The 27,271-nt window shown below is 50.6% G+C and overlaps 1 protein-coding gene across 1 annotated transcript in view; it reads left to right on the top strand.

Moving 5' to 3' along the window:
- The window catches only part of LOC104672077 (myosin-16), a 76,405-nt gene that overhangs the window by 32,941 nt on the left and 16,193 nt on the right, over window positions 1–27,271 (top strand). The window contains exons 19-33 of the mRNA XM_010375762.2: window positions 437–573; window positions 2,870–2,951; window positions 6,990–7,163; window positions 8,957–9,184; window positions 10,342–10,446; window positions 14,519–14,605; window positions 14,827–14,972; window positions 16,110–16,200; window positions 16,654–16,710; window positions 17,684–17,770; window positions 19,136–19,381; window positions 20,544–20,661; window positions 22,886–23,013; window positions 23,869–24,065; window positions 25,580–25,712. Of these exons, the coding sequence (XP_010374064.2) occupies window positions 437–573; window positions 2,870–2,951; window positions 6,990–7,163; window positions 8,957–9,184; window positions 10,342–10,446; window positions 14,519–14,605; window positions 14,827–14,972; window positions 16,110–16,200; window positions 16,654–16,710; window positions 17,684–17,770; window positions 19,136–19,381; window positions 20,544–20,661; window positions 22,886–23,013; window positions 23,869–24,065; window positions 25,580–25,712 (2,016 nt within the window). The remainder of the gene's footprint in view (window positions 1–436; window positions 574–2,869; window positions 2,952–6,989; window positions 7,164–8,956; window positions 9,185–10,341; window positions 10,447–14,518; window positions 14,606–14,826; window positions 14,973–16,109; window positions 16,201–16,653; window positions 16,711–17,683; window positions 17,771–19,135; window positions 19,382–20,543; window positions 20,662–22,885; window positions 23,014–23,868; window positions 24,066–25,579; window positions 25,713–27,271) is intronic.

The following is a 27,271-nucleotide window of genomic DNA, read 5'->3' as shown; positions in this document are numbered from 1 at the left end:
AGGAAGATCACTTGAGTCCAGGAGTTCAAGGACAGCCTGGGCAACATAGCCAGACCTCATCTCAGAAAAAAATTTTTTTAATTAGCTGGACATGGTGGCACATGCCTGTAATCCCAGTACTTTGGGAGGCCCAGCCTGGATAACATATCTCTACAATAATAATAATAAATTTAGCCAGGCATGGTGGTATGTACCTGTAGTTTCAGCTACTCGGGAGACTGAGATGGGAGGATTGCTTAAGCTCGGGAGGTCGAGGCTGCAGTGATCCGTAATGACACCACTGCACTCCAGCCTGGATGAGAGAGAGAGATCCTTGCTCAAAAACACAAAAACAAAACAACGAAAAACAAAAACCCTTCTTTGATTTAAAGCTCCCCCAAGTGGCTGCCATCGGTGACAGCCAGGCTTTTTCAAAGGCGTGTCGTCTTTCCCCCAGGTGTTCTTCCGTGCGGGCATCCTGGCCAGGCTTGAGGACATGAGGGACGAGCGTCTGGCCAAGATCATGACGATGCTGCAGTGTCGCCTCCGGGGCTTCCTCATGAGGGTGGAGTTCAAGAAGATGCTGGAACGAAGGTACTGTTTGCTGGAACAAACACCGACACGAAGGCCCAGAGGAGCCACAAGTACTCAGGGCCAGCTCCACTAGCCACACCGCGTGGTGGGCAAGGGGTGGATGCCAACATCTTTGATGGCACAAAGAACCCCGTGTGGCTGGCCAGGTGTGGTGGCTCATGCCTGTAATCCCAGCACATTGGGAGGCCGAGGTGGGCAGATGACCTGAGGTCAGGAGTTCGAGACCAGCCTGGCCAACATGGTGAAACCCCGTCTCTACAAAAAATACAAAAATTAGCTGGGCATGCTGGTGGGCACCTACGATTCCAGCTACTCGGGAGGTTGAGGCATGAGAATCGCTTGAACCCGGGAGGCGGAGGTTGCAGTGAGCCGCAATCGTGCCATTGCACTCCAGCCTGGGCGACAGAAACAAAACTCTGTCTCAAAAAAAAAAAGAAAAAAAGGAACCCTGTCTCTCAGAACCCTGTGTCTCAGAGCTGCTGCAACCAAGTTCACACACTGGGTGGTTTCAAATGACAGGAATTTTTTAAACATTTTTTACTGATACCTAATAGATATGCATATTTTGGGTTTTATGTGATAACTTGATACAGTGATATAACAAAATCAGGATAACTGGGATATCCATCGCCTTAAATTTTAATTTTGAGGGGGGATGGGGTCTTGCTCTGTGGCCCAGGCTGGAGTACAGTGGTGTGATCATAGCTCACTGCAGCCTCAACCTCTTGGGCTTGATCTTCCCACCTCAGTCTCCTGAGTAGCTAGGACTACAGGTGCACAGTACCACACCTGGCTAATTTTTTTTTTTTTTTTTTTTTAGTAGAGACAAGGTCTCCCTATGTTGCCCAGGCTCATCTCAAACTCCTGGGCTCAAGCAATCCACCTGCCTCAGCTTCTCAAAGTGTTGGGATTACAGGCGTGAACCACTGCACCCAGCCCATCTTCCCTCTTTTTATATGGACACCAATCATTGAATTAGGGTCCACCTCACTCCAGTATGACCACCTCATCTTAACTAGTTACATTTGCTGAGACCCTATTCCCAAACACGGTTCCCTTCCTAGGTATTGGCGGTTAGGACTTCAACATATCCTTTCAGAGGACACAGCTTAACCCCTAACAGGAAACAACTAATATAAACCCTCTCTTTACAGTTTCAAGTCACTTTCACAGCCTTCCTCTTACTTGATTCACGTAATGATGCTGTGAGAGGGGCATGGTACGGCCAGTACCCCCACTTTACAGATGTGGAAACTGAAGTCTGAGAGGTTAAGGAACTGGGACAGGTTCATGCAGAGCCAGGATTAGAACTCAGCAATTCTCACTCCACATACCTGCCCTTCGAATCATGTTGTTCAGCCATCTCCCTAACCTGGTAATTTAAAAATGGCCGGGTCCGGCCAGGTCTGGTAGCTCATACCTGTAATCCCAGCACTTTGAGAAGCCAAGGTGGGAGATCACTTGAGCTCAGGAGTTTGAGACCAGCCTGGGCAACAGTAGATAGGAAGATCCCATCTCTACAAAAAAAAAAAAAAAAAAAAAAAAAATAGCGGTGGTGGTGCATGCCTGTAGTCCCAGCTACTTTGGAGGCTGAGGCAAGAGGATCGCTTGAACCAGGGAGTACAAAGTTCCAGTAAGCCACAATTGCACCATTGCCCTCTAGCCTGGGCAACACAGTGAGACCCTGTCTCAAAAAAAAAAAAAAAAAAAAAAAAGTTAGGTCCATCCCAGATGACCTGTGATTCACTCTATTTCTTTGTGGCCATAGAATTAGTAATGAATTTCTGTTCCCATCAGCAGGCTACCTGCAGCCCTGGACTGAAGGCAGGGACACCAGTTAGGGGCTGATGTGAGGGATCTTGGCCTGATTCAGCCCAGGGCCTTGGTGCACAGGAGGTCCTCAATAAATGGCAGTTGAATGAAGCTGCAGGGAACAAGACATGGGTGGATTTCAGCATCTTTGCAGATCCGTGGGATTCAGAGACTAATGGGTGATCTGGGGGAGGAGGGAAAATGCAGGAGTCAATGACTGGTCTGTCTCAGCCTGGTGCCATGTGGGAGGGACCTGGTTCCATCAGGGTTCACTTCAGTTCCTTTATCGTGCTGCTAAGCTCTGACCCCAACGTGAGTCTCCCTGCCCCAGACCACATGGGCAATGCTGGGTCTTGAGAAAGCACTTTGGTGTCTGGACAAAGCAGATCTGCTGGCTTCTATTTCCAGGCCCTGCTCCTTCCCCAGGGAAGCCAGGTCCTAACACCTTCATTGTAACCCATTCAACCCTGGATTCTCTTCACAGAATGGGCCTGAAAGTCGTTCAGCGGAATGTGCGCAAGTTCCTGCAGCTCCGTTTCTGGGGCTGGTGGAAGCTGTATAACAAGGTGAGGGCCGAGGGGCCAGGCCAGTGGGGACTGCTGCTGCCTGTGGGCTGGGTGAGGGCTCGATCCTGGACGGAGGTGCCCCTCGGGAGAGGCTGCAAGAACAGTTTGAAAATGAGGGCACCTTAGAGACAAAATCTAGCCTCTGTCCAGACAGGGACTAGTTCCTCCCTAAGAAAAATCATGGGGCCAGGCACAGTGGCTCATACCTGTAATCCCAGCCCTTTGGGAGGCTGAGGCAGGAGGATTGCTTGAGGCCGGGAGTTTGAGACCAGCCTGGGCAACACAGTGAGACCCCATTTCAAAAGAAAAGAAAGGAAGAGAGAGAGGAAAGGAAGAGAGAGAGGAAAGGAAGAGAGAGAGGAAAGGAAGGGAGAGAGGAAAGGAAGGGAGAGAGGAAAGGAAGGGAAAGAGGAAAAGAAGGGAGAGAGGAAAGGAGAGGAGAGGAAGTGTCTTTCTGCCTTCCATCTCATCCCTCAAAATAAAATCCACTTAAGATAGAGAGTGCCATACCACCCCCACCAAAAAAAGTGAGCTTAATTATTGACTCCTTGCCCCTGGGCATGTTGAGGCATCTTCAACTCCAGTGAGTTCTTGGCTTAGAGCTGGAGGAACCTCGGGAAATAAGGTCTGACCTCTCATTTCCTGTTCTTCCGAAACAGCAGTGAGTGTGGTATGTGAGTCAGCCAGCTGGTAGGACCCACAGAAGTCCCAAGCAGCCAGGCCACCCTCAACCAAGGCAGGAAGCCACCAGCCATGGCACTGCACGTGGGTCCAGTCACACCTGTGCTGGGGCCACCATTAAGAGGGAACATGTCCCTGGGCACCAGAGGAGGGAGTCAGGCACCAGGCAGCTGTGTTCAGGAGAAAGGAGGACCCGCAGAGGGTGGGGACAGGCTCTGAGTCATCTCGGGTGGCCCTGAGTCCTCCATAGCTCACAAGGAAGTTTCTTTACACTCCCCGTGGGAAAGAACTGGCTAACAATCAGCACCCACCACAAATGGAAAGGGAGGAATAGTAAGTTCTGCTTCCCCAAATGTATCCATACACAGGCCGGCCCTGGAGGACCTGGGATTGGAGAGGAATCTAGATGAGCATGTCTCAAAGGCCAGGCATTGCAGGTGCCGCCTGGCTTTCCCCGCCTGTTCCATGACTCACCTTTCTTTACATTAATTCACTTTTTTTTTTTTTTTTTTTTTTTGAGATGGAGTCTCACTCTGTCACCCAGGCTGGAGTGCGGTGGCGCAATCTCGGCTCACCGTAACCTCCGCCTCCCGGGTTCAAGTTATTTTCCTGCCTCAGCCTCCTGAGTATCTGGGATTACAAGCATCTGCCACCATACCTGGCTAATTTTTGTATTTTTAGTAGAGACAGGGTTTTACCATGTTGGCCAGGCCGGTCTCAAACTCCTGACCTCAGGTGATCCGCCTGATTTGGCCTCCCAAAGTGCTGCTGGGATTATAGATGTGAGTCGCTGCACCTGGCCTCGCTTTTTTATTTTGGGAAAAAAAAAAAAAATATTCAGACAGGGTCTCACTCTGTTGCCCAGGCTGGAGTACAGTGATGCAATCATAGCTCACTGCAGCCTCAAACTCTTGGGCTCAAGCAATCCTTCCACCTCAGCCTCCCAAATAGCTGGGACTATAGGTGTGTGCCACTATGCCCAGCTAATCTTTAATTTTTGTTTTTGAAGAGACAGGGTCTTGCTATGTTGCCCAGGCTGGTCTCAAACTCCTGGCCTCAAGCAATCCTCCCACCTCGCCCTCCCAAATGGCTGAGATTACAGGTACACAGCACCCACCCAGCTCATTTTTAAACTTTTTGTAGAGAGAGGGTCTTGCTACATTACCTCAGCCAGTCTTGAACTCCTGACCTCAAGTGATACTCCCCAGCCCCCTGGAATTACAGGTGTGAGCCACTGTTCCCAGCCACAAATTTTACTTTAAAAGGAAACTTTGCAGTCTTACCTGCTTTAACCTCATCCTAAGCAAATGTTATCCACAAAATTGTGGATTTGTTCTTTTTCATTTTTTAAATTACCTTGAAAGTAACTATGTCACAACTCAAATCAAAGGCTGTCTATGCTTGAATGCATCTTACCAGATCCCTTGGTATACAATTAGACTCTGGGAAGACCCAGGCCAATGGCCTTTAAGGTTCCTTCTGAGCAAGACATGGTAGGAACAGCTGTGAACTCCCCTGCTCGTTACTAATTAGACCTGACAGAGCAAGGTCCTGTTCTAATTAGTTGTTGTTGTTGCTGTTGAGACAAAATCTTGCTCTGTTGCTCAGGCTGGAGTGCAGTGGCACGATCTGGCTCACTGCAACCTCTGCCTCCCGGGTTCAAGCGATTCTCCTGCCTCAGCCTCCTGAGTAGCTGGGATTAAGGCACCCACCACCACACCTGACTAATTTTTTTGTATATTTAGTAGACATGGGATTTCACCATGTTGGCCAGGCTGGTCTCGAACTCCTGACCTCAGGTGGTCCGCCCGCCTCAGCCTCCCAAAGTGCCAGGATTACAGGCATGAACCATCGTGCCCGGCCTTTTTATTTTTATTTATTGTTTATTATTTTTTTAATCCTCTCCTCTTAGTATTCTAAGTTCTAATCTTATTTAACAAAGCCGGATAGGTTGGGTCAATGAAAAAACACTTGTAGTAGGTTTCCGTTGAATAAAAAGTGCTACACAGTGGCAAGGTATGGTGGTTACTGCAACCTTTTCATGCCAGCTTTGCCACTGTGACATTTCAGATTCTCAACAGCCAGGCTGGCAGCAAACGAGGTTTATCTGTTATCTTTCAAAAGAGGCTCAGGCTGTCCCTCCTCCCAAATCCCTGTCTAGGTCATTTTCCCTCCTGGGAAATGTATCTATTGACTATGTATCTATTGTATCTATGGTATAATGTTTCTGTGGTTCCCAGGGCACCTGCCCCACCAGCTCTGCTAGGTGCTTTAGGAACCCTCAAGGGATGGGAGGGAGGTCTTTGAGGGGCTTGCAGATGCAGGGCAGAATACGGGTGGTGGGACTGGATGGAGCCTGGTGCTCCAGTATAGGTGAGAAGGGTCAAGTGCACAGAGAGGTCCCTGTGGGTGCTGCGGGTACAGAGTAGGAGCAAATGCTCCCGGCTAAATGGCAAAGAAGGCCCAGCCCTATAGACACAGGGGCAGGGTCACCGGCCAGGGTGGGAAGTGTCAACTGACACAGTGAAGGAGGAGGGCAGGGGCTACATTGTGGAAGGCCTGCGAGGCCAAGTCGAGAGGTGGGACTTCATGTTAGAGAGAAGATGAAATAAGTGAGAGACACAGAGAGAGAGAGAGAAAGAGTAAGAGACAGAGAGAGAGACACACACATAGAGAAAAACAAAGAGAACGACACAGAAAATGAGAGAGAGAGAGAAAGAGAGAGAGAGAGAGAGAGAGAGAGCTGGCACAACAGAGAGACAGGCAGAGAGAGAGACAGAGAAAGAGACACAGAGAAAGAGAGACAGAGAGAGAGAAAAACAGAGGGAGCAGAGCAACAGAGAGAGACTGAGGAGAGGCAGAGATAGGAATGGCATGAGAAAGACAGAGACACAGAGAGAGAGAGAAACAGTGGGTGAGAGAGAGAGAGCAAAATGAGACAGACAGAGACAGAAACTGAGAGCGCCAGAGAGTGGGAGGATTCGGTAGGGAAGGAAGGAGGGAGGGGACCCCAAGGCTGTGATTTCACCGGGGCTCCTGGTGTCTACACAACATGCAGAACAGATGTAAGCCTTGGGGCACCCAGATGCTGAGGACACCTGACTCCATGTCACTCAGGATTAAAGAGCATCCTAAGAATTGTCCTAGGTGAGGATGGGCCTTCTCTTGAGATGCTTTACACAAGTTCAGCCTGGTGGCATGTGTGGAGAGGGACCCCACCCCAGAGTTACAGCAAGAGCTGCTTCCCACCACAGTGGTGCCGTGAGGTCACGCCTGAGGCAGAGACTCCACAGCCCTCCGTTTACCCCCTGGCAAAGCCCATTCTCCTAACACTCTTTGGTGTTGCTCATTGCCCAGGTCAAGCCGCTCCTGAATGTGGCTCGGCAAGAGGAGGAGATGAAGGCCAAGGAGGAGGAGCTCAGGAAAGCCATGGCCGAGACCCAGGAGCTGGTAAACAAGGTCAAGGAACTGGAGGAGAAGACAGCCACGCTCAGCCAGGAGAAGAATGACCTCACCATTCAGCTGCAGGCTGTACGTGGGGTCGCCGGGGAGAAGGGTGGGGAACCCAGTACAGCCTGGACCCTGGAAGGGAGGAAGGGCGAGCTCTTTTGAAAATCCATGTCCCTCCCGACCACAGGAAATTCTCCAGCATCGACCCAACTACCAAAAAGTCTCCATCCAATTCGTGTGTGTGTGTGTGTATGTGTGTGTGTGTGTGTGAGAGAGAGAGAGAGAGAGAGAGAGAGAGAGAGAGAGAGAGAGAGAGAGAGACAGACAGGGACAAGGTCTTGCTCTGTTGCCCAGGTTGGAGTGAGGTGGCTTGATCACAGCTCACAGCAGCCTCCATCTCCTGGACACAAGTGATCCTCCCACCTCAGCCTCCCAAGTAGCTGAGACTATACCACCACGCCCAGCTAATTTTTTTGTATTTTTTGTAGAGACAGGGTCTCACTGTTGCCCAGGCTGGTCTTGAACTCCCAGCTTCAAGTGATACTCCCATTTCGGCCTCCCAAAGTGCTGGGATTACAGGTGTGAGCCCTTGTGCCTGGTCTCCATCAAACTCTTATTTGCACACAGCAGCAGGCTGGGCATACACAGCTACAGGACCTGCCTGCAGGGAAAGTTCAGGGATGGTGGCCACAAGATGGGGTGAGAACAGCGTCCCCTGGAATCAGGGCTGAGCTCTGCCCTACGAACTTGACAATTTACCCTCTCCAAGCCTCCTTTTCCTCACCTGTCCAGGGAAACACAGCAGGGAAGAATAAATGATGTCATTTCTGAAGGATGCTTGACTAAATGTCCCATGGTGAATTCACTGCTGGGGTCCTTCTGGTTTGCAAAGCTTTTCCTATTCCTTCCCTGATTTGACTCTCACTGCCGCCCTGTTAAGACACCCGATTTTCACGTGCGTCATACAGGGTAGAAAAACTCAGTTCAGCAGACATTTAGAGATTTGATCAAAGTCCCAGGCCCCTTAGTAGAAAACCCAGGCCTGGAGGGTGCCCAGTTCCATCATCAGTCCTCCCTGCTCTGCCACGGCTGTCTCTGCAGCCATGAGTATGTGTGGCACTTGCATTTTCTTTCCACAGTCCCCAAAGGCCTCCAACATCATTTCTCAGTATCCTCTTCAGACCCCTGAGAAGTTGCTTGAACTGATATCCCCGTTTTGTTTGTGGAGGCTGAGACTGGGCAAGACCAAAGTGATGGAAGAATCCTCCTGGGCCAGGTGCAATGGTTCATGCCCGTAAACCCAACACTCTGGGAGGCCAAGGCAGGAGGAATGCTTGAGCCCAGGAGTTCTAGACCAGCCTGGGCAACATAGTGAAACCCCACCTCTACAAAAAAGTTTAAAAATTAGCCGGGTATGGTGGCACATCTGTAGTCCCAGTTACTCAGGAGGCTGAAGTGGGAGGATTGCTTAAGCCTAGAAGGTCGAGACTGCAATGAGCCATGATTGTGCCATTGCACCCCAGCCTGGGTGACAGAGCGAGACCCTGTTTCAAAAATAAAAATAAAAAACTTAGCTGGGCATTGCAGTGTGTACCTGTAGCCTCAGCTACTTGGAAGGATGAGGTGGGAGGATTGCTTGAGCCCAGGAGGTCAAGACTGCAGTGAGCTGTGATCACACCACTGCATTCCAGCCTGAACAACAAAGCAAAACCCTGACTCAAAAAAAAACACACACACAAAAAAAAGGAGCTCAGAGATAGCCCAGCCCCTTGTCCAACCCCCAGGACACATTTGTTCAGCTCAAGGCTTGTCCAGTGTCTTGGTGTGGTCTTTGCCTGGACCCTGCCTGCCACCGGGGCTCTTTCTCCCAACAGGAGCAAGAGAACCTGATGGATGCAGAGGAGCGCCTGACACAGATGATGAAGACCAAGATGGATCTGGAGAGCCAGATCTCAGACATGCAGGAGCGGCTGGAGGAGGAAGAGGGCACAGCGGCCTCGCTGAGTGCTGCCAAGCGCAAGCTGGAGGGGGAGCTGAGTGACCTGAAGCGGGACCTGGAGGGCCTGGAAACCACACTGGCCAAGACAGAGAAGGAGAAGCAGGTGAGGAGAGGCCAGGGCCCTGCCACGCTTTTCTCAGGCCACCGTCAGGGGCCATACCTGAAGCCCCTATGGTGGCTACGCCCAGTGCCCTGACCACTGACCACATGTGGTGTTTTGGTTTTTTTTTTTTTTTTTTTTTTTTAGCTTTTTCGTTTGTTTTGAGACAGAGTCTCACTCTCACTCTGTCACCCAGGCTGGAGTGCAATGGTGCGATCTCGGCTCACTGCAACCTCCCCCTCCCGGGTTCCAGTGATTTTCATACCTCTGCCTCCTGAGTAGCTGGAACTACAGGTGTGGCGCCACCATGCCCAGCTAATTTTTGTATTTTTAGTGGAGACAGGGTTTCGCCATGTTGGCCAGACTCATCTTGAACACCTGACCTCAGGTGATCTGCCCGCCTTGGCCTCCCAAAGTGCTGGGATTTCAGGCAAGAGGCACTGCACCCAGCCCACATGAGGCTATTGTCATATCCATTAATTTACAACCTAAAATGCAATTCCTCGGTTGCACAAGCCACATTACAGGTGCTCAGCAGCCACGTGCGGTAAGTGTCACTGCATGGGACGGCAAAGGCAGAGAACATGTCCGTTACTACCGACAGGTCTGCTGGGCAGGGCAGCTGACTAAGGGGACTGAGAGCTGTTCCCATCACGGTGAAGTGTCCACCTTCAGCTGTTGAATTTCTGCCCAAACAAGCAGTTGCTGCCCCTCTGAGCAGCTCCCTGGGGGAAGCCCTGGCTCCTGATGCCATCTGGCCGGCCCCTGGTCCCAAGGGCACTACCTGCTATTGCAGGTAGGTGGGGTTCTCCAGCAGGGTAAGCGGGGGCTCCGCCTAAACTTGAGCTTCTCCTGCTCTGCTGCACACACAAACCACCGGGGATACTGTCAGGTGCAGACTCTGGAGGGCCCAGCGGAGTCCGAGAGTCTGTATTTCTAGCATGCTCCTAGGGGACGCCACTGCTGACGTCCGGGGACCATGCTTTGAGAAGCCAAGGTTCTTGCTGCTCCCTTTCACCCCCATGGTTCTGACTGGGTTGGTCTGGGACATGCCCTGGGCACTGGCATTTCTCAAGCTCCCAGGAGACTCAAGGGTACACCCAAGCTGAGGATTCCCTCCAGGTTTAAGGCTGTACCTCTCTCCCTCCCCTGGTTTCTAGGCCCTGGATCACAAGGTCCGTACCCTGACCGGGGACCTCTCGCTCCGTGAAGACTCCATCGCCAAGCTCCAGAAGGAGAAGAGGGCCCTGGAGGAGCTGTACCAGGTAGGTTTCCCTTGCGTCTTCCCTCGGCCCAGCAGCTGGAGCTTGGCACAGTGTGCTTTCCATCAGAGATTGGAGCCCCGAGTTCAAATCCCGGCCCTGCTGCCCCCTCAGCTTGGAGCCTTAGGAAAGTTAAGGAATTCTTCGTATATCTCGGTTTCCTCAAGAGTGACATGGGTGTGGCCCCTTCTTACTGCCTTCCTTCCAAGTTTGTTATAAGTGGGGTGACAATATAATTTGTCTTCCAAACTAGGACAGTTTTGAGAGCAAGAGGGGGAGCTATGAACAATTATGAATCAACTAGGCATGGCAGCTTACATCTTTAATCCCAGCACTTTGGGAGACTGAGGCAGGAGGATCCCCTCAGTTTAGGAGTTTGAGACCAGCCCGGGCAACATGGCAAAACTCCCATCTCTACAAAAAATTACAAAAATTAGCCAGGTCTGGTGGCACGCACCTGTAGTCCCAGCTATTCAGGAGGCTGAGGCAGGAGGATAACTTGAACCCAGGAGTTGCAGGTTGCAGTGAGCCAAGATTGCGCCATTGCACTCCAGCCTGGGTGACAGCGAGACTCTGTCTCAAAACAAACAAACAACAAAACAATTATGAGTTAGGTTGGACCCATGCACACTGGAGAAAGTATGCTCACCAGAGTGGTAGGGATGGAGTGGGGTGTATGGAAGTGCCCCGTGAGCTCAAAAGCCCCAGTAAAGCCTAAGACACTGTGGCAACAACAGGTCATGAGCTCTTGAGGCCATGGGGAGACCCACCGACTTTCCCAGGGCCACTGTCACAGGCTCAGGCTCCTGAATGCAGAGCCGGCTCTGACCGGCCACCAGTGCTGACCTCCAGAGAAACAGGGGCAAAGAGCCGGACAGTGGACCCCTCGTCCCTGTGTTTGCTGACACTGTGAATCCACATGTCCCCTGAGTGCCTCTCCCTGCCGCCTCAGGAACTGCCACCCTTGCCCTGTGATTTTCAAGTATATCAGACCCAGAGCCTCCTTTCATAACAAACACAGTCGATGAGTGTTATTCACACTGCTTATGTTTTTGTTGTCCTGAGAATGAGGCTCGCTCTGTCACCCAGGCTGGAGTTCAGTGGTGTGGTCTTGGCTCACTGCAACCTCCACCTCCCAGGTTCAAGTGATTCTCCTGCCTCAGCCTCCCTAGTAGCTGGGATTACAGGCACGCGCCACCATGCCCAGCTAATTTTTTGTATTTTTAGTAGAGACGGGGTTTCACCACATTGGCCGGGCTGGTCTCGAACTCCTGACCTCAAGTGATCCTCCCACCTGAGCCTCCCAAAGTGCTGGGATTACAGGCGTGAGCCACCGCACCTGGCCTCACAGCCATTATGTTCTGTAAAGTTGCCATAAACACTGAATTAACCAATAATAATTCAATACTGAATTAGCAAATATGAACCACTGCTCCTGGGGAAAATACAGGGTTAGACTCTCACAAGCTTCTGGTCATAACTTTTTTTTTTTTCTTTTTTTTTTTGAGACAGGGTCTCACTCTGTCACCAAGGCTGGAGTACAGTGGTACAATCTAGGCTCACTGTAGCCTTGACTTCCCAGGCTCAAGCGATCCTCCCACCTCAGCCTCCTGAGTAACTGGGATTATAGGCACGTACCACTGCACCCTGCAAATTTTTGTTGGTTTGTTTTTGAGACGGAGCCTCGCACTGTTACCCGAGCTGGAGTGCAGTGGCGCCATTTTGGCTCATTGCAACCTCGGCCTCCCAGGTTCAAGCGATTCTCCTGCCTCAGCCTCCCGAGTAGCTGGGATTACAGGTGCATGCCACAATGTCTGGCTAATTTTTTTGTATTTTTAGTAGAGACGGGCTTTCACTATGTTGGCCAAGCTGGTCTCAAACTCCTGACCTCGTGATCCACCTGCCTCAGTCTCCCAAAGTGCTGGGATTATAGGTGTGAGCCACCACGCCCAGCCAATTTTTGTATTCCATGTAGGGTTTCATCATGTTGCCCAGGCTGGTCTTGAATTCCTGGGCTCAAGTGATCCTCCCCCTCGGCCTCCCAACGTGCTGGAATTGCAGGCATGAGCCACCGCCTGCCCCACCAACATTTTCATCAAACAATCAATACATAATTCATGCAACTATGGTCAATACATTACTTGGTTATGTATGTCTTATTTAAATTGCTGATTCATTCACACTGAACTTAGGGCCAGCAGCACTATACCTTGTGTCTGAATGAAGCTTCTCTCGCACACATCACAGCCCTCTTGCACTTAGGGATACTCAACAGCCGCTCAGCACTGTGCTTGGGGGTCATTTTAAGCAGCAAAACCCCCCATAAAAAAAAAAAAGTAAAAAAAGACATGGCATTAAATAGAGCATAAAAATGACATTTGTTTACAGTATGAGGCTGAAACAAAAAGGCAGAGCGTCACTTTGCTCAACCTCAGCAGGGAATGTGTGCACCAAAGTTTCTCCCACCCCACATGCGTGTTTGCAAATAACTGAGAAAGTGTTGCGAGTATTGATTTTGGATTACAAATATGTTTCGGGGAGTAGGTAAATGGACAAATAGAGAATCTACAAATAGGCCGGGCACTGTGGCCCATGCCTGTAATCCCAGCACTTTGGGAAGCTGAGGTGGGCGGATCACCTGAGGTCAGGAGTTTGAGACCAGCCTGGCCAACATGGTGAAACCCCGTCTCTACTAAAAATACAAAAATTAGCCAGGTGTGGTGCCACGCACCTGTAGTCCCAGCTACTCAGGAGGCTGAGGTATGAGAATTGCTCGAACCCAGGAGGTAGAGGTTGCAGTGGGCCATGCCACTGCACTCCAGCCTGGGCAACAGAGCGAGACCCTGTCTCAAAATAAATAAATAAATAAATAAATAAATAAATAAACAAACAAATAAATAAACAAATAAAAAATAAAATGTAGTGCAGGCCAGTGCAGGCCGTGGATCATCCCTGTAATCTTAGCATGAGGATTACAGGAGGATCACTGAGCCAGGAGGATCACTTGAGCCTAGGAGTTTGAGACCAACCTGGGAAACATAGCAAGACCTTGTCTCTACAAAAAATTTAAAAATTAGCCAGGTGTGCTGGTGTGCGCCTCTAGTCCCAGCTACTTGGGAGGCTGAGGCAGAAGGATTGCTTGAGCCCAGGAGTTCAAGACCAGCCTGGGCAACACAGCAAGACCCTGTTTCTACAAAAACTAGAAAAAAAAAAATTAGCCGGGAGGCTAAGGCAAGAGGGTTGCTTGAGACCAAGAGGTGGAGGCTGCAGTTAGCTATGATCGTACCACTGTACTCCAGTCTGAGTGACGGAGTGAGATCCTATCTCAAAAAAACAAAAATTGTAGTGCATATTAAATGAAAAAGAACATTGAGTTACATGTAAAAGGGTGCTAGGCTCTAGGTTTAGAAGAGTAGAAATGGTTGTTTTACTCACGTGAGTGCCTGGGTGGGACATCAGGAATGTGTTCTACAGAATTCTTCTTCATGGTACCAGATGGTCCAAGAGCAAAATGGGATGTCCAGCATCGCTGGAGTCATCCACTAAATGTCAGAGGGGCCTCCAATCACTGTGACAACCAGAAGCACCCCACCTATTTCCCATATGCCCCCTGGGGAATCAGAGATAAGGTCCCACTGTTGCTCAGGCTGAAATACAGTGGTGCCATCATAGCTCACTGCAGCCCCAACCTGCTGGGCTCATGATCGTCCTGCCTCAGTCTCCTGAGCAGCTGGCACTACAGACATGTGCCACCACACCTGGCTATTTTTTGTATTTTTTGTAGAGACAGGGTCTGACTCTGTCACCCAGGCTGGAGTGCAGTAGTATGATCATAGCTCACTGCAGCCTCAACTTCCCTGGTTCAAGCAATTGACCTCCCTGATGGGTGACTCTGGTCCATCTGCTCGGGCCTCACCCACACCCAGGAGCAGGTGCTCAGTACCTACTCGCCAAAGTCAACTGAACTCCCCAAAGCCTGGGAGCTGCACAGCTCAGAAGTGATGACTGAGGATCAGGACTGTTTAGCTGCTCCCACTGGGCCTCACGGCACTCACGTGTATATCTATCCTTCTAGAAAACTCTGGATGACCTACAGGCTGAGGAGGACAAGGTGAACCACCTGACCAAGAATAACAGCAAGCTGAGCACACAGATCCACGAGGTAATACCCATTGCCATGGCCGCCTTTACAACTCCAAGGCCAGATCCCTCTGGGGCTACGGGGTCTGAAGATAAGTTTTGAGAACTGGTCCAACACATCCCCCAGGGTGTGAGGGCCCTTCTGATGCCACAGCTAAAGGATCGGACCCAGTCTGGTTCCTTCTTGCTTTTTGACCTCAGACTCTCCTCATCTACCTTCTCTTGCTGTTCTTGTCTCCATAGCTGGAGGATAACTGGGAGCAGGAAAAGAAAATCCGGGCAGAGGTGGAAAAGGCTCGTCGGAAAGCTGAGAGTGACCTGAAGATGACCATCGACAACCTCAATGAGATGGAGCGTTCCAAGCTGGATCTCGAGGAGGTGGTGAAAAAGTATGTCTTGTCGTCGTTCATTCTGTCCGTCACAATTGTAGCAATAGCTGGAGTTGCCTGGAGGGTGCCAGGAGCCAGTCACTGTACGGAGGGCCTCACATACATTCATGCACGTCCCAAGTACCTGCCAGGCATGGAAGATATGCAGAGAGGTAGGGGCTGCCCTGTCCACAGGGAACGCCCAACGTCACACAATACCTGGTGGGCACTGGGGAGGAGGCCAGCACCACCATCCCAGGGAACACTGAGGACTCAGCAAGGCAGGGAGGCATCATAAAAGCCTGTGACCAGGTCGGGTACAGTGGCTCATGCCTGTAATCCCAGCACTTTGGGAGGCCAAGGCGGGAGGATGGCTTTGAGGCCAGGAGCTCAAGACCAGCCTGGGCAATGTAGCAAGACCCCATCTCTACAAAAATTACAAAAATTAACTGGGCATGATTGAGCCAGCCTGTGGCCCCAGCTACCAGAGAGGCTAAGGTGGGAGGATCATATAAGCCCAGGAGGTCAAGGCTGCAGTGAGCCATGATCATACCACTGCACTGCATTCTGGGTGACAGAGCAACACCTTGTCTCAAAAAAAAAGTGTCGGCCGGGCGCAGTGGCTCAAGCCTGTAATCCCAGCACTTTGGGAGGCCGAGACGGGTGGATCACGAGGTCAGGAGATGGAGACCATCCTGGCTAACACAGTGAAACCCCGTCTCTACTAAAAAAATACAAAAAACTAGCCGGGCGTGGTGGTGGGCGCCTGTAGTCCCAGCTACTCGGGAGGCTGAGGCAGGAGAATGGCGTAAACCCGGGAGGCAGAGCTTGCAGTGAGCTGAGATCCGGCCACTGCACTCCAGCCTGGGCGACAGAGCGAGACTCCATCTCAAAAAAAAAAAAAAAAAAAGTGTCACATGAGTAAATATGTGAATGAATGAATGAATGATGAAATGCTTGAGGAGCTCATTCAGAGGTCTAACTGCTCTGTAGCGTGAGACCTTCTGGGCTGTCACCACAGAAGGCCAGAAGAGGCTGGGAAATGGGTGCGTTTCGGCAGGTTCAAGGCCTCCTCTGGCAGCCCAGGCGCCATTCCCTCACCAGCTCGCTGGTCTGCCCTCAGAGCCTTTCCTCAGGAGACCAACCCTTCCCTTGCAGGAGGGATTTGGAAATAAACTCTGTCAACTCGAAATACGAGGATGAGCAGTCTCTGAATTCCACGCTGCAGAGGAAACTGAAGGAGCACCAGGTATGTCCAGGACCAAGAAGCATGAGCTCTCTGTCAGAAATGCACTTCTCTGAACCCTTTGTTCGCATCAGCTACTTGGTGGCTGAGGTTTCCTGAGGAGCGAGAGTGCCATAGAGTCCTTGGAGATGGACCCACGTTCCCCTCACTAGGGGTGAAATCCAAAGTCCCTACCATGGTTATGAGGCCCTCCAACTGCTCCCTGCCTGACCTTATTACCGAGTGTTTCCCTCCACTCTATCCAGCCATGCTGGCTCCTGGCTGGGTGTCACGCATGCCAGGTCCACTCCTGCCTGCCCCGGGGCCTTTGCGCGTGCTCTCTGGGATCTGCCTCTCTCTGCTTTTGACAGTGGCTATCATATTCTCACATCCCTATTTTCCATCCTAAAAGGCTAAGGGGCTAACTTACTAACTTTGCCTGGAAGAGATGGATCCCCTCCCTTCTCTGTCTGCTAGGCCCGAATTGAAGAGCTGGAGGAAGAATTAGAAGCTGAGAGGGCCATGAGAGCCAAGGTAAATGAAATATGTTTCCCCTTCTTGAGTCAAAAGACGTAACGGCAGCCATACATCCAACCATGGATAGAAACCTCCGCTAAGGAAACCAGTAGAGAAGGCAGGTGTCCAGCAAAAAAGTCTAGTTGCTTCTTGAGCACCTGCTGTGTGCCAGAGACTGAACTGCACATTCACATTAATCATTACGTGAAAGGCTTGAGTCCAGAGGAGAAGACGCTGGTTCTACCTGGGAGAGATGGGGGAGGGAACACTTGACCTCAAAGATGGAATTCAACAGGTAGACATAGGGAGGAAGGACTGGGCAAAGGGAATAAGATAGCACCTACCTTCATTGGGATGAAGGTGTAAACAGAGAAAGCACGTGTTCGTAAGAGCAGAGCATGGAGGGAGGCTTGAGGGTGGGGATCCTACAGGACATGAGCCCAGAAAGCTGGTGGGAGACAAATCACAGTGTACCTAACCCCAAATTCAGCCAAATTGGACAGGTGGCGGGTAAGATGGGCACTAATGCTCACCCAGTGTGGGGAAGACGGTGTCCTTCACTGATGACCGGCAGGGCACAAGGCCCCCAGGCACAGAATCCTGGCTTCTCAAAGGTGAAGCAGTCATCATGCTCTTTACTGGAGAAAAAGGAGCCCTGGGTAATTATCATTGGTATCATTAAATCTCATCCCATGGCCAGGCACAGTGGCTCATGCCTGTAATCCAGATACCTTGGGAGATCAAGGCAGGAGGATCAGTTGAGACCAGGAGACCAGCCTGGGCAACATGGTGAAAACCCATCTCAACAAAAACTTTAAAAATTAGCTGGGTGTGATGACACGTGCCTGTAGTCGCAGATACTCGGGAGGCGAGGTTAGAGGATTGTTTGAGCCAGGCAGGTGAAGGTTGCAGTGAGTCGAGATGGTGCTGCTGCACTCCAGCCTGGGCCACAGAGGAAGGCTCTATCTCAAAACAAAAATTTCCATCCCAGGTGGAGAAACAACGCAGTGACCTGTCCCGGGATCTCGAAGACCTCAGTGACAGGCTGGAGGAAGCGGGTGGAGCCACGTCGGCTCAGGTACCCATCCCAGGGGGCCCAGAAACCCCCAGCCCTGCCCGCATGTAGGGAGAAAAAATGCCGGACTGTAAGCAGTGGGATCAAGACCAGTTCATCCTTGCTAGGTTCCTGAGACAGACTTGAGGAGAAACCAATTAATAATTTAAAAATGAGGCCTGGAGCAGTGGCTCATGCCTGTAATCCCAACACCTGGGGAGGCAAAGGCAGAAGGCTCACTTGAGCCCAGGGGTTTCTGACCAGCCTGGGCAACACAGCAAAAGCCCATCTCTCAAAAAGGAAAAAAAAAGGTAGCTGGGCATGGTGGCACATTCCTGTAGTTCCAGATACTCAAAAGGCTAAAGAAGGAGGATCACTTGAGCCCAGGGAGGTTGAGGCTGTGGTGAGCCATGATGGCACCACTGCATTCCAGCCTGGGTGACAGAGCAAGACCCTGTCTCTTGAAAACAAACAGAAAGAGTTTGCTACTCACAGTTCCCAAGAAGACAGGGCACAGCAGGCCACGCAGGGCCAGAGAGGCACTGAGGCTGGTTAGGAGGCAGATGGCCAGGGGAGAAATGTAGGCAAAGGCCTTTACTCTGGCTCCCATTGGAAGGAACAGGTGAGGCAGGGTGAACAGGCTCCTGACTGGCCAGTCTGGACAATCTCAGTGGACTGTGGAGCTGATCCTAGTTGTCAGTACCTGGACCTGGAATGATTAGGGCAGGAATATAGTGAGTAGAAATCTGAGAGCCCGGCCAGGTGCGGTGGCTCACGCCTGTACTCCCAGCACTTTGGGAGGCTGAGGTGGGTGGATCACCTGAGGTCAGGAGTTCGAGACCAGCCTGGTCAACATGGTAAAACCCCATCTCTACTAAAAACACAAAAAAATTAGCTGGGCATGGTGACAGGCACCTGTAATCCCAGCTACTTGGGAGGCTGAGGCAGGAGAATCACTTGAACCCAGGAGGCAGAGGTTGCAGCATGCTGAGATCGTGCCACTGCACTGCAGCCTGGGCAACAAGTGTGAAACTGCTTCTCAAAAAAAAAAAAGAAAAAAAAAAAAGGACATTAGTCATTAGATTAGGGCCCACCCTAATCCAGTATGACATCTTAACTAGCTCCCTCTGCTAAGACGCTATTTCCAAATCAGGTCCCATTCACAGGTACCCACGGTTAGGACTTGAGTATATCTTTTTGAAGGGTACAATTTAACACACAACACTCCCTAAACAATTCCTGTGGGCAACCCCCGCCCCACAAAGGCTAAGCAGGACTTCTTTCAGCGAGGTGCAGGAAAATCAGGGAACCACCGAGCAGCTGGGCAGTGTCCACCCCAAAAAGGCTGGCACTGGCCATTTCTGCTAAGCCGCTCCTCTTCTACCCCAGATCGAGCAGAACCGCAAGCGGGAGGCTGAGCTGCTGAAGCTGCGGCGGGAGCTGGAAGAGGCCGCCCTGCAGAGTGAGGCGACGGCCTCCACGCTGCGCAAGAAGCACATGGACTCCATGGCCGAGCTGACAGAGCATGTGGAGAGCCTGCAGAGGGTCAAGTCCAAGCTGGAGAAGGATAAACAGGTCATGAAGGCCGAGATTGACGACCTCAGTGCCAGCGTGGAGACAATACAGAAGTCCAAGGTGAATAACCTAATTGTGGGCCGGGCACAGTGGCTCACTCCTGTAATCCCAGCACTTTGGAGGGCTGAGGCAGGAGTATCGCTTTTGAGAGGCCAGGAGTTGGGGACCAACCTGGACAACATAGTCAGACCTCATCTCTTCAAAAAATAAAATTACCCAGGGATGGTAGCATGCGCCTGTAGTCCTAGCTACTCAGGAGGCTGAGGCAGGAGGATTGCTTGAGCCCAGGAGGTTGAAACTGCAGTGAAGTGAATATCATTGCGCCACTGCACTCCAGCCCGAGCAACAGAGTGAGACCCTGTCTCTAAAATAAAATAAAATCACCTGCTGGTCACAATGGATTACGCCTGTAATCCCAGCACTTTGGGAGACTGAGGCAGGCGGATTTCCTGAGGTCAGGAGTTCCAGACCAGCCTGGCCAACATGGCGAAACCCTGTCTCTACTAAAAATACAAAAATTGCTTGAACCTGGGAGGCAGAGGTTGCAGTAAGCTGAGATTGTGCCACTGCACTCCAGCCCGGGCGACAGTGCGAGACTCTGTCTCAAAAAATAAAAATAAAAAATAAAAATAACCTGTGCTTCAATTTCTTCATCTATAACATGAAGACAGTTGTCATAATCCCCACCTTAGAGTGCTATTGTGAGGGCTGCAATAGTTTCTGGCACATAAGAAATGCTCAACAGGCCAGGCACAGTGGCTAATGCCTATAATCCCAGCACTTTGAGAGGCCAAGGCAGGCAGATCACTTGAGCCCAGTTCAAGACCAGCCTGGGCAATGCAGTGAAACCTTGTCTCTACAAAAAATAAAATAATTAGCCAGGTATGGTGGCATGCACCTGTGGTCCCAGTTACTCAGGAGGCTGTGGTGAGAGGATGGCTTGAGCCCAAGATGTCGAGGCTACAGTGAGCTATGATTGCATCTACACACTCCAGCCTGGGTGATATAGTGACACCCTGTCTCAAAAAAAAAAAAAAAAAGAAATAAAAGAAAAAGCAGTGGTGAGCCATTTGGGGTTTCTGAGACAGGGGCATTCTAGAAGGACTAGGCAGGTAGCCTGGGAGGCACACAGGAGGAACAGGGCAAAAATCAAGGGGAAAGTAGGGAGGGCTTGGCCTCCCCCACCCGCAACTTCCCCACTGAGTTCTTCCTTCCTAAGCAGATGAATGCTGAGGCCCACGTCAGAAAGCTGGAAGACAGCTTATCAGAAGCCAATGCGAAGGTGGCAGAGCTAGAGCGAAACCAGGCAGAAATCAATGCCATCAGGACCCGCCTCCAAGGTGAGCCCTCTCTGCCCTGAAGCTTGCTAAGGAGCAGTGCATGGAAAGGAACTGGGATGCTCAAGGAAACAGCTTTCTTGGCCTTGGAAGATTCCCATCCAAACCCCTCGTGATGAGACAAGGAGATTTTATTCCACCTGCTGAATATTCCAAGTAACATCTTTACAGTGCAAAACAGGGAACACAATTCAACTCGTTTTCGTATCCGTCCTCTCACCTTCCCGGTGAGATCAGCAGGAGAGGCATTCATGCTGACAAAATACAATTTTCAAACATTTTTAAACATGACCCACATACCAATAGAAAGCGAACATGTGTCAAGGATTTATTTAACTCCTTAATGAGGGAACCAGAAAAAATGGTAAAGCTGTCTTCAAAGAGCATTTAAAAGGCAGAGATTTCAGCTGGGAAAAGAAATGCTAAAATAACTTTGCTAAGTTAGATGCAGAACTAGTTAATAGCCTATGGACACTAATACTGTAACCTCGGGTTTAGTTTAGGGTTTTTCTTCCCCCCCTGCTGGAAGAAACACACCTTTGTCATAGAGATGCATCTTTCCATCTCTGTAACAAAAATAACTGGCAATTTATCAATGTATAAGTTAATTTCTAACTTTGCAGAAGCTGTGCTCTAATAACACAGGGGTAAAGAGTAAGTCAAACAAAGGGACATTTCCTTAGAGAACTAAATAGTCTGCAGGTGGGCCTGTTAGTGCTCCGGTGTGACATCAAGAGAACTTGCAGGCATCCTTTCGCCTTATTTCTCACGTTTGGAATTCTTTGACAATATCCTGGCTGGGTGCAGTGGCTCACACTTGTAATTCCAGCACTTTGGGAGGCCAAAGAGGGAGGATTACTTGAGGCCAGGAGTTTGAGACCAGCCTGGGCAACATAGCAAGACCCTCATCTCTACAAAACAATTTTTTTAAATAGCTGGGTGTGGTGGCGCACACTTGTGGTCCCAGCTACTTGGGAGGCTGAGGCGGGAGGATCGCTTAAGCCCAGGAGTTCAAGGCTGCGATGAGCTATGATTGTGCCACTGCACTCCAGCCTGGGCAACAGAGCAGGACTCCACCTAAAAAAAAAAAAAAAAAAAAAAAAAAATCAATATCAGGGCGTGCACAGTGGCTCATGCCTGTAATCCCAGTGCTTTCAGAGGCCGAGGTGGGCAGATCACTTGAGGTCAGGAGTTCGAGACCAGCCTGGCCAACGTGGTGAAACCTGGTCTCTACTAAAAATACAAAAAAAAAATTAGCTGGGCGTGGTGGCACATGCTTGTAATCCCAGTTACTTGGGATGCTGAGGTAGGAGAATCACTTGAACCTGGAAGGCAGAGGTGGCAGTGAGCCGAGAGCATGCCACTGCACTCCAGCCTGGGTGACAAGAGTGAAACTCAGTCTCCAAAAAAAAAAAAAAAAAGGCTGGGTGCGGTGGCTCATGCCTGTAATCCCAGCACTTTGGGAGTCCGAGACGGGCGGATCGCGAGGTCAGGAGATCGAAACCATCCTGGCTAACACGGTGAAACCCCGTCTCTACTAAAAAAAAAATACAAAAAATTAGCCAGGCATGGTGGCAGGCGTCTGTAGTCCCAGCGACTCAGGAGGGTGAGGCAGGAGAATGGTGTGAACCCAGGAGGCGGAGCTTGCAGTGAGCTGAGATCACGCCACTGCGTTCCAGCATGGGTGACAGAGCGAGACTCCGTCTCAAAAAAAAAAAAAAAAAAAAAAATCAATATCCCCACTTGATGGATAAGAAAAGTGCAGCTCAGTGAGCTCAGTGACTTACAGGGTAGAACTGGAAATCCTTGCTTTTTCTCTCGGGCTCATGAACTTCTTCCTGGCCTCTGGCTCCAGTAATCATCCCACAATTGACAGGAGTGTAGGTTCTGGAATGGTGACAAATACGTTTTACAAAGGAAATAGTCTCTATCCCACTGTTTCTCCAAACTCCTCCACTGCATCTCCTGACATGTAGGAGATGGGGGTTTCATTATGTGAGGCCCCTAAGTCCATGCAGGTTACCTGGATCTTGGCAACCCTTGAGCACTTGCCTTTCTCCTGGGCTCACTTAATTTGGAGGCTAGAGTGGTGATCCACCGTGCTCCCCATTCCAGCTCCATTGGCCAAGTCACCATATTTATTGGGTACTTTAGGAGCAATGCCCTGGGGAACTTAGGCTCTGGCTGGGGAACCAGCCAATATTTCTTCCATTCCCTTCTCACCCAGCTGAAAATAGTGAACTGAGCAGGGAATATGAGGAGTCCCAGAGCCGGCTCAACCAAATCCTACGGATAAAGACATCCCTGACGTCACAAGTGGATGATTACAAGAGGCAGCTGGATGAAGAGTCAAAGGTTTGTTTGGGGGTGGGGTTGTGGTGGAGACAGCTGCCTCCTTAAAGTTACAGGTTACAGCTGGGTTTGGTGGCGCATGGCTGTAATCCCAGCACTTTAGGAAGCTTAGGTGGGGTTCGCTTAAGGCCAGGAGTTCAAGACCAGCCTGAACAACACAGCAAGACCCGCCCCCCGCAACCCCTGCTAACCCTGTCTCTACCAAAATAAAAAATAAAAAAGTTGGCTGGGCGTGGTGGCTCATGCCTGTAATCCCAGCACTTTGAGAGGCCAGGGTGGGTGGATCAGCTGAGGTCTGGAGTTCAAGGCCAGTCTGGCCAACATGGCAAAACCCGGTCTTTACTAAAAATATAAAAATTAGCTGGGTGTGGTGGTGTCTGTAATCCCAGCTACTCGGGAGGCTGAGACAGGCGGAGGCGGAGGTTGCAGGGAGCCGAGATCGCACCATTGCACTCCAGCCTGGGTAACAAGAGTGAAACTCAGTCTCAGAGAGAAAAAAAAAAAAAAAGTTTCCAGGTATGGTGGTGTACACCTATAGTCCCAGCTAAAGAAAGTTACAGATTATGAAGATGTCAAAGGAGCACAAAAAGCATTTGATATTGTAGCAAGTAAAAAAGCTAACTACAAAACTGTAGGATGTGATGTGACTAAATGAAATTACATATCCTTGTGGACAATAATAGAAAGAGAAGAAGTCACAGGATGAAAATTAAAACCCAGTGGTTTGGATTGTGGGATCATGTGTCTCTTCCCCCTTTCACCTGCCATCACTGCTGCTCCAGTGTTATGTGTATCTAAGTGGTGGCCCTGTGGGCTGCGGAAAGTCCCCATGGGCCCCTGACACGCTGGTCCCCACAGTCTCGCAGCACCGCCGTGGTGAGCCTGGCCAACACCAAACATGACCTGGACCTAGTAAAGGAGCAGCTGGAGGAGGAGCAGGGAGGCAAGTCGGAGCTACAGCGCCTTGTATCCAAACTCAACACGGAGGTCACCACCTGGAGGACCAAATACGAGACTGATGCCATCCAGAGGACAGAGGAGCTGGAGGAGACCAAGTGAGTGTGGTTCTCCTGCTGGGAGAGCCAGGTGGGCTGGGCAGGTGGCGCTGGGGGCCTCACCACCATGTCAGTCACTGCTAAGGCCAGGGCCAAGCCCAGGAGAAGGACGTTCACAGGCTCCTTTAAGAGGAGGACAATGTATCTGGACAAAGGAGCCTGCTCTGTAGGCCAGAAATGGTGGCTCAGGCCTGTAATCCCAGCACTTTGGGAGGCCAAGGTGGGAGGATTGCTTGAGCCCAGAAGTTTGAGGCCAGCCCGGGCAACATGGTGAGATCCTCGTCTCTACAAAAAATTACAAAATTAGCCAGGCATGGTGGCACGTGCCTGTAGTCTCAGCTACTTGGGAGACTAAAGTGGGAGGATTGCTTGAGCCCAGGAATTGGAGGCTGCAGTGAGCAATGATTGAGCCACCGCACTTCAGCCTGGATAACAGAGCAGGATCCTGTCTCTAAAAAAATTTTAAAAAACTACAGAAGTGGATACCTGAGGAAATAACGGGGGACATGGAAGTGTCTCTGGGCCTCTCTCTGGTGTAACAGGAGGCTGGCCTGGATGCCCCTGGGCCCATGCACGCAGGGAAGCCCTGTGAGTGAGCCACCCTGGGTCAGGAAGCAGAGGGGATCCATGACAAGTTAAATCAAAGAACATGGTCAACTTAACAAACTCCTCTATAGACTTTTCTGGATTCTCTGAAAAAATAGTCAGATTTTTTTCTTGTATAAAGCCAAATTAAACAGAAAATGGCACATGTGCTCTAAGTGTTTCCGGGATCCCAGCCTGCTGGCTGGTCCCGTCCATCCACTGAAATTTCTGCTAATATGATAGCAAATAAGGCATAGTGACTTCCAGCTGATGCAATATTTTCATCTAAAGCTCTCTTTTTTACCTTGAGCCTAAATTTGCCTTCCTGTGACTTCCACCTCTGTCCTCCAGGCCTTTGCTATAGAGGCTGCTGGGCACTTCCCCCAAGGCTCCCACTCCTGGGCTAAACCTAAATCTCAACCCCTAAGCTTGTCTCTGTCCCAGACACCCTCAGGGCCCCTCCATCCCCTGGCTTAGACCTTTGCTCCTGTGTCCCCTTCTCAGAGAGTCTCCCCTGAGTCTGTATTTGACATTATCACCCCCTCCCACCTGGACTGCCTGTCCTCTTCCTGGCTCTATTTGTCACTGCAGTGCTTATATTCTATAGGGCATGTATTGCGTGCCTCCTCCCAGCTCCAGAACAAACATTTCGTTTGTTAGGGTAGGTATCCTAGCCTGTTTTATTCAGTGCTGCATCCCTAACACCTGCAACAATCCTTGGCACAGAGTAGAGAAAGTAAGTGTTTGTTGAATGAATAAATGAGAGAGTGAATGGACAGCTGTGGCTGTCCTGTAAACACTCTGCATTATTTCCAATGTTGACACCAGAGCTTAGTACCATGCCCACCACACTCTGACCCTGGCAATGTGGAGGTGGTGCCTGTGAGCGCCTGTGTTTCCTTGACAGCCCTTCTGGCCCTCATTTGCAGGAGGAAGCTGGCCGCCAGGCTTCAGGAGGCAGAAGAAGCAGCTGAAACCGCCCAGGCCCGGGCTGCCTCCCTCGAGAAAAATAAACAGAGACTCCAGGCAGAAGTTGAGGACCTCACCATCGACTTGGAGAAGGTGAGAGGGTCAAATGCTCAAAGCTGCCTAGCTGCCTATTTACCGGGGCAGAGAGCCCATAGCAGGGCGAGGGCGAGGCTGTCACATGTCTGGGGTCATCAGGAAGAAACACATGGTTCAAGAAGGTGCAGCGCAGGGGTGCCTTCAGGAGCTTGCTGGACACGGCTGCTGCTTGAGCACGTGCTCATGAACTCTCCCGAGATCTAAGAGCACAGTGGCCCATGCCTCTAATCCCAACACACTGGGCAGCCAAGGCAGGAGGATCACTTGAGCCAACGAGTTCAAGACCAGCCGAACAACACAGGGAGACACTGTCTCAAAAAAAAAAAAAAAGGGGGGGATGGAGTTTGGCTCTTATTGCCCAGGCTGGAGTACAGTGGCGCGATCTTGGCTCACTGCAACCTCTGCCTTCTGAGTTCAAGCAATTCTCATTCCTCAGCCTCCTGAGAAGCTGGGATTACAGGTACCCGTCAACGCACCCAGCTAATTTTTTGTATTGTTAGTAGAGGCAGGGTTTTATCATGTTGACCAGGCTGGTCTCGAACTCCTGACCTCAGGTGATCCACCCGCCTCGGCCTCCCAAAGTGCTGGGATTACAGGCCTGAGCCACTGTGCCCAGCCCCCCAAAAATCTTTAAATTAAAAATTTAGCCAGGTGTGGTGGCACATGCCTATGGTCCCAACTACTTGGTAGGCTAAGGCATGAGGATCATTTGAACCAGGGGTTCAAGGCTGCAGTGAGCTATGATTGCACCGCTGCACTCCAGCCTGGCAGACAGAGTGAGACACTGTCTCGAATAAATAAATAGGACCATAAGCAGGGTAAAATTTGCCCTGAAAGTAACACGATGCAGCCAGGCATGGTGGCTCATGCCTATAATCCTAGCACTTTGAGAGGCCAAGGCTGGCGGATTGCCTGAGCTCAGGAGCTCGACACCAGCCTGGGCAACACGGTGAAACCCTGACTATACTAAAATACAAAAAATTAGCCAGACGTGGCAGCGGGCACCTGTAGTCCCAGCTACTTGGGAGGCTGAGGCAGGAGAATCGCTTGAACCCGGAAGGTGGAAGTTGCAGTGAGCCAGATCGTGCCACTGCCCTTTAGCCTGGGCAACAGAGCGAGATTCTGGCTCCAAAAAAAAAAAAAGAAAGTTACATGATGCACCTTCCCTGTTCCCTGCTCTCTTACACAAACTATATCCCATATACTTTGCGTGGCTAACTATTCCTACTTGCATCCCTGGTTAAACTGAGTTGCCAGTGTCTATGAGAATTAAATAAGATTTCCACTGGCCTACACCTCCCTGGTCTTGGTCTAGATGGAACCATGATTCATGCTGGCTGTGAGGGGCCACATGCAGCCCAGTACAAGAATATGGCCACATGAAGTGGCCACATAGGTAGGTCACATCCATATGAGAGGTTTCAGAAAAAAAGTTCTGGCAAGGTGGTTCACGCTTGTCATCCCAGGACTTTGGGAGGCTGAGGTAGGAAGATTGCTTAAGTCCAAGAGGCTGAAGCTACAGTTACCTATGATTATGCCACTGTACTCCAGCCTGG

The sequence above is a fragment of the Rhinopithecus roxellana genome, chromosome 6, assembly GCF_007565055.1.
Source record: "Rhinopithecus roxellana isolate Shanxi Qingling chromosome 6, ASM756505v1, whole genome shotgun sequence".
NCBI lineage: Eukaryota > Metazoa > Chordata > Mammalia > Primates > Cercopithecidae > Rhinopithecus > Rhinopithecus roxellana.
The sequence above is the reverse complement of the archived record's forward strand: the minus strand, read 5'-3'. Positions and strand labels throughout refer to the sequence as shown.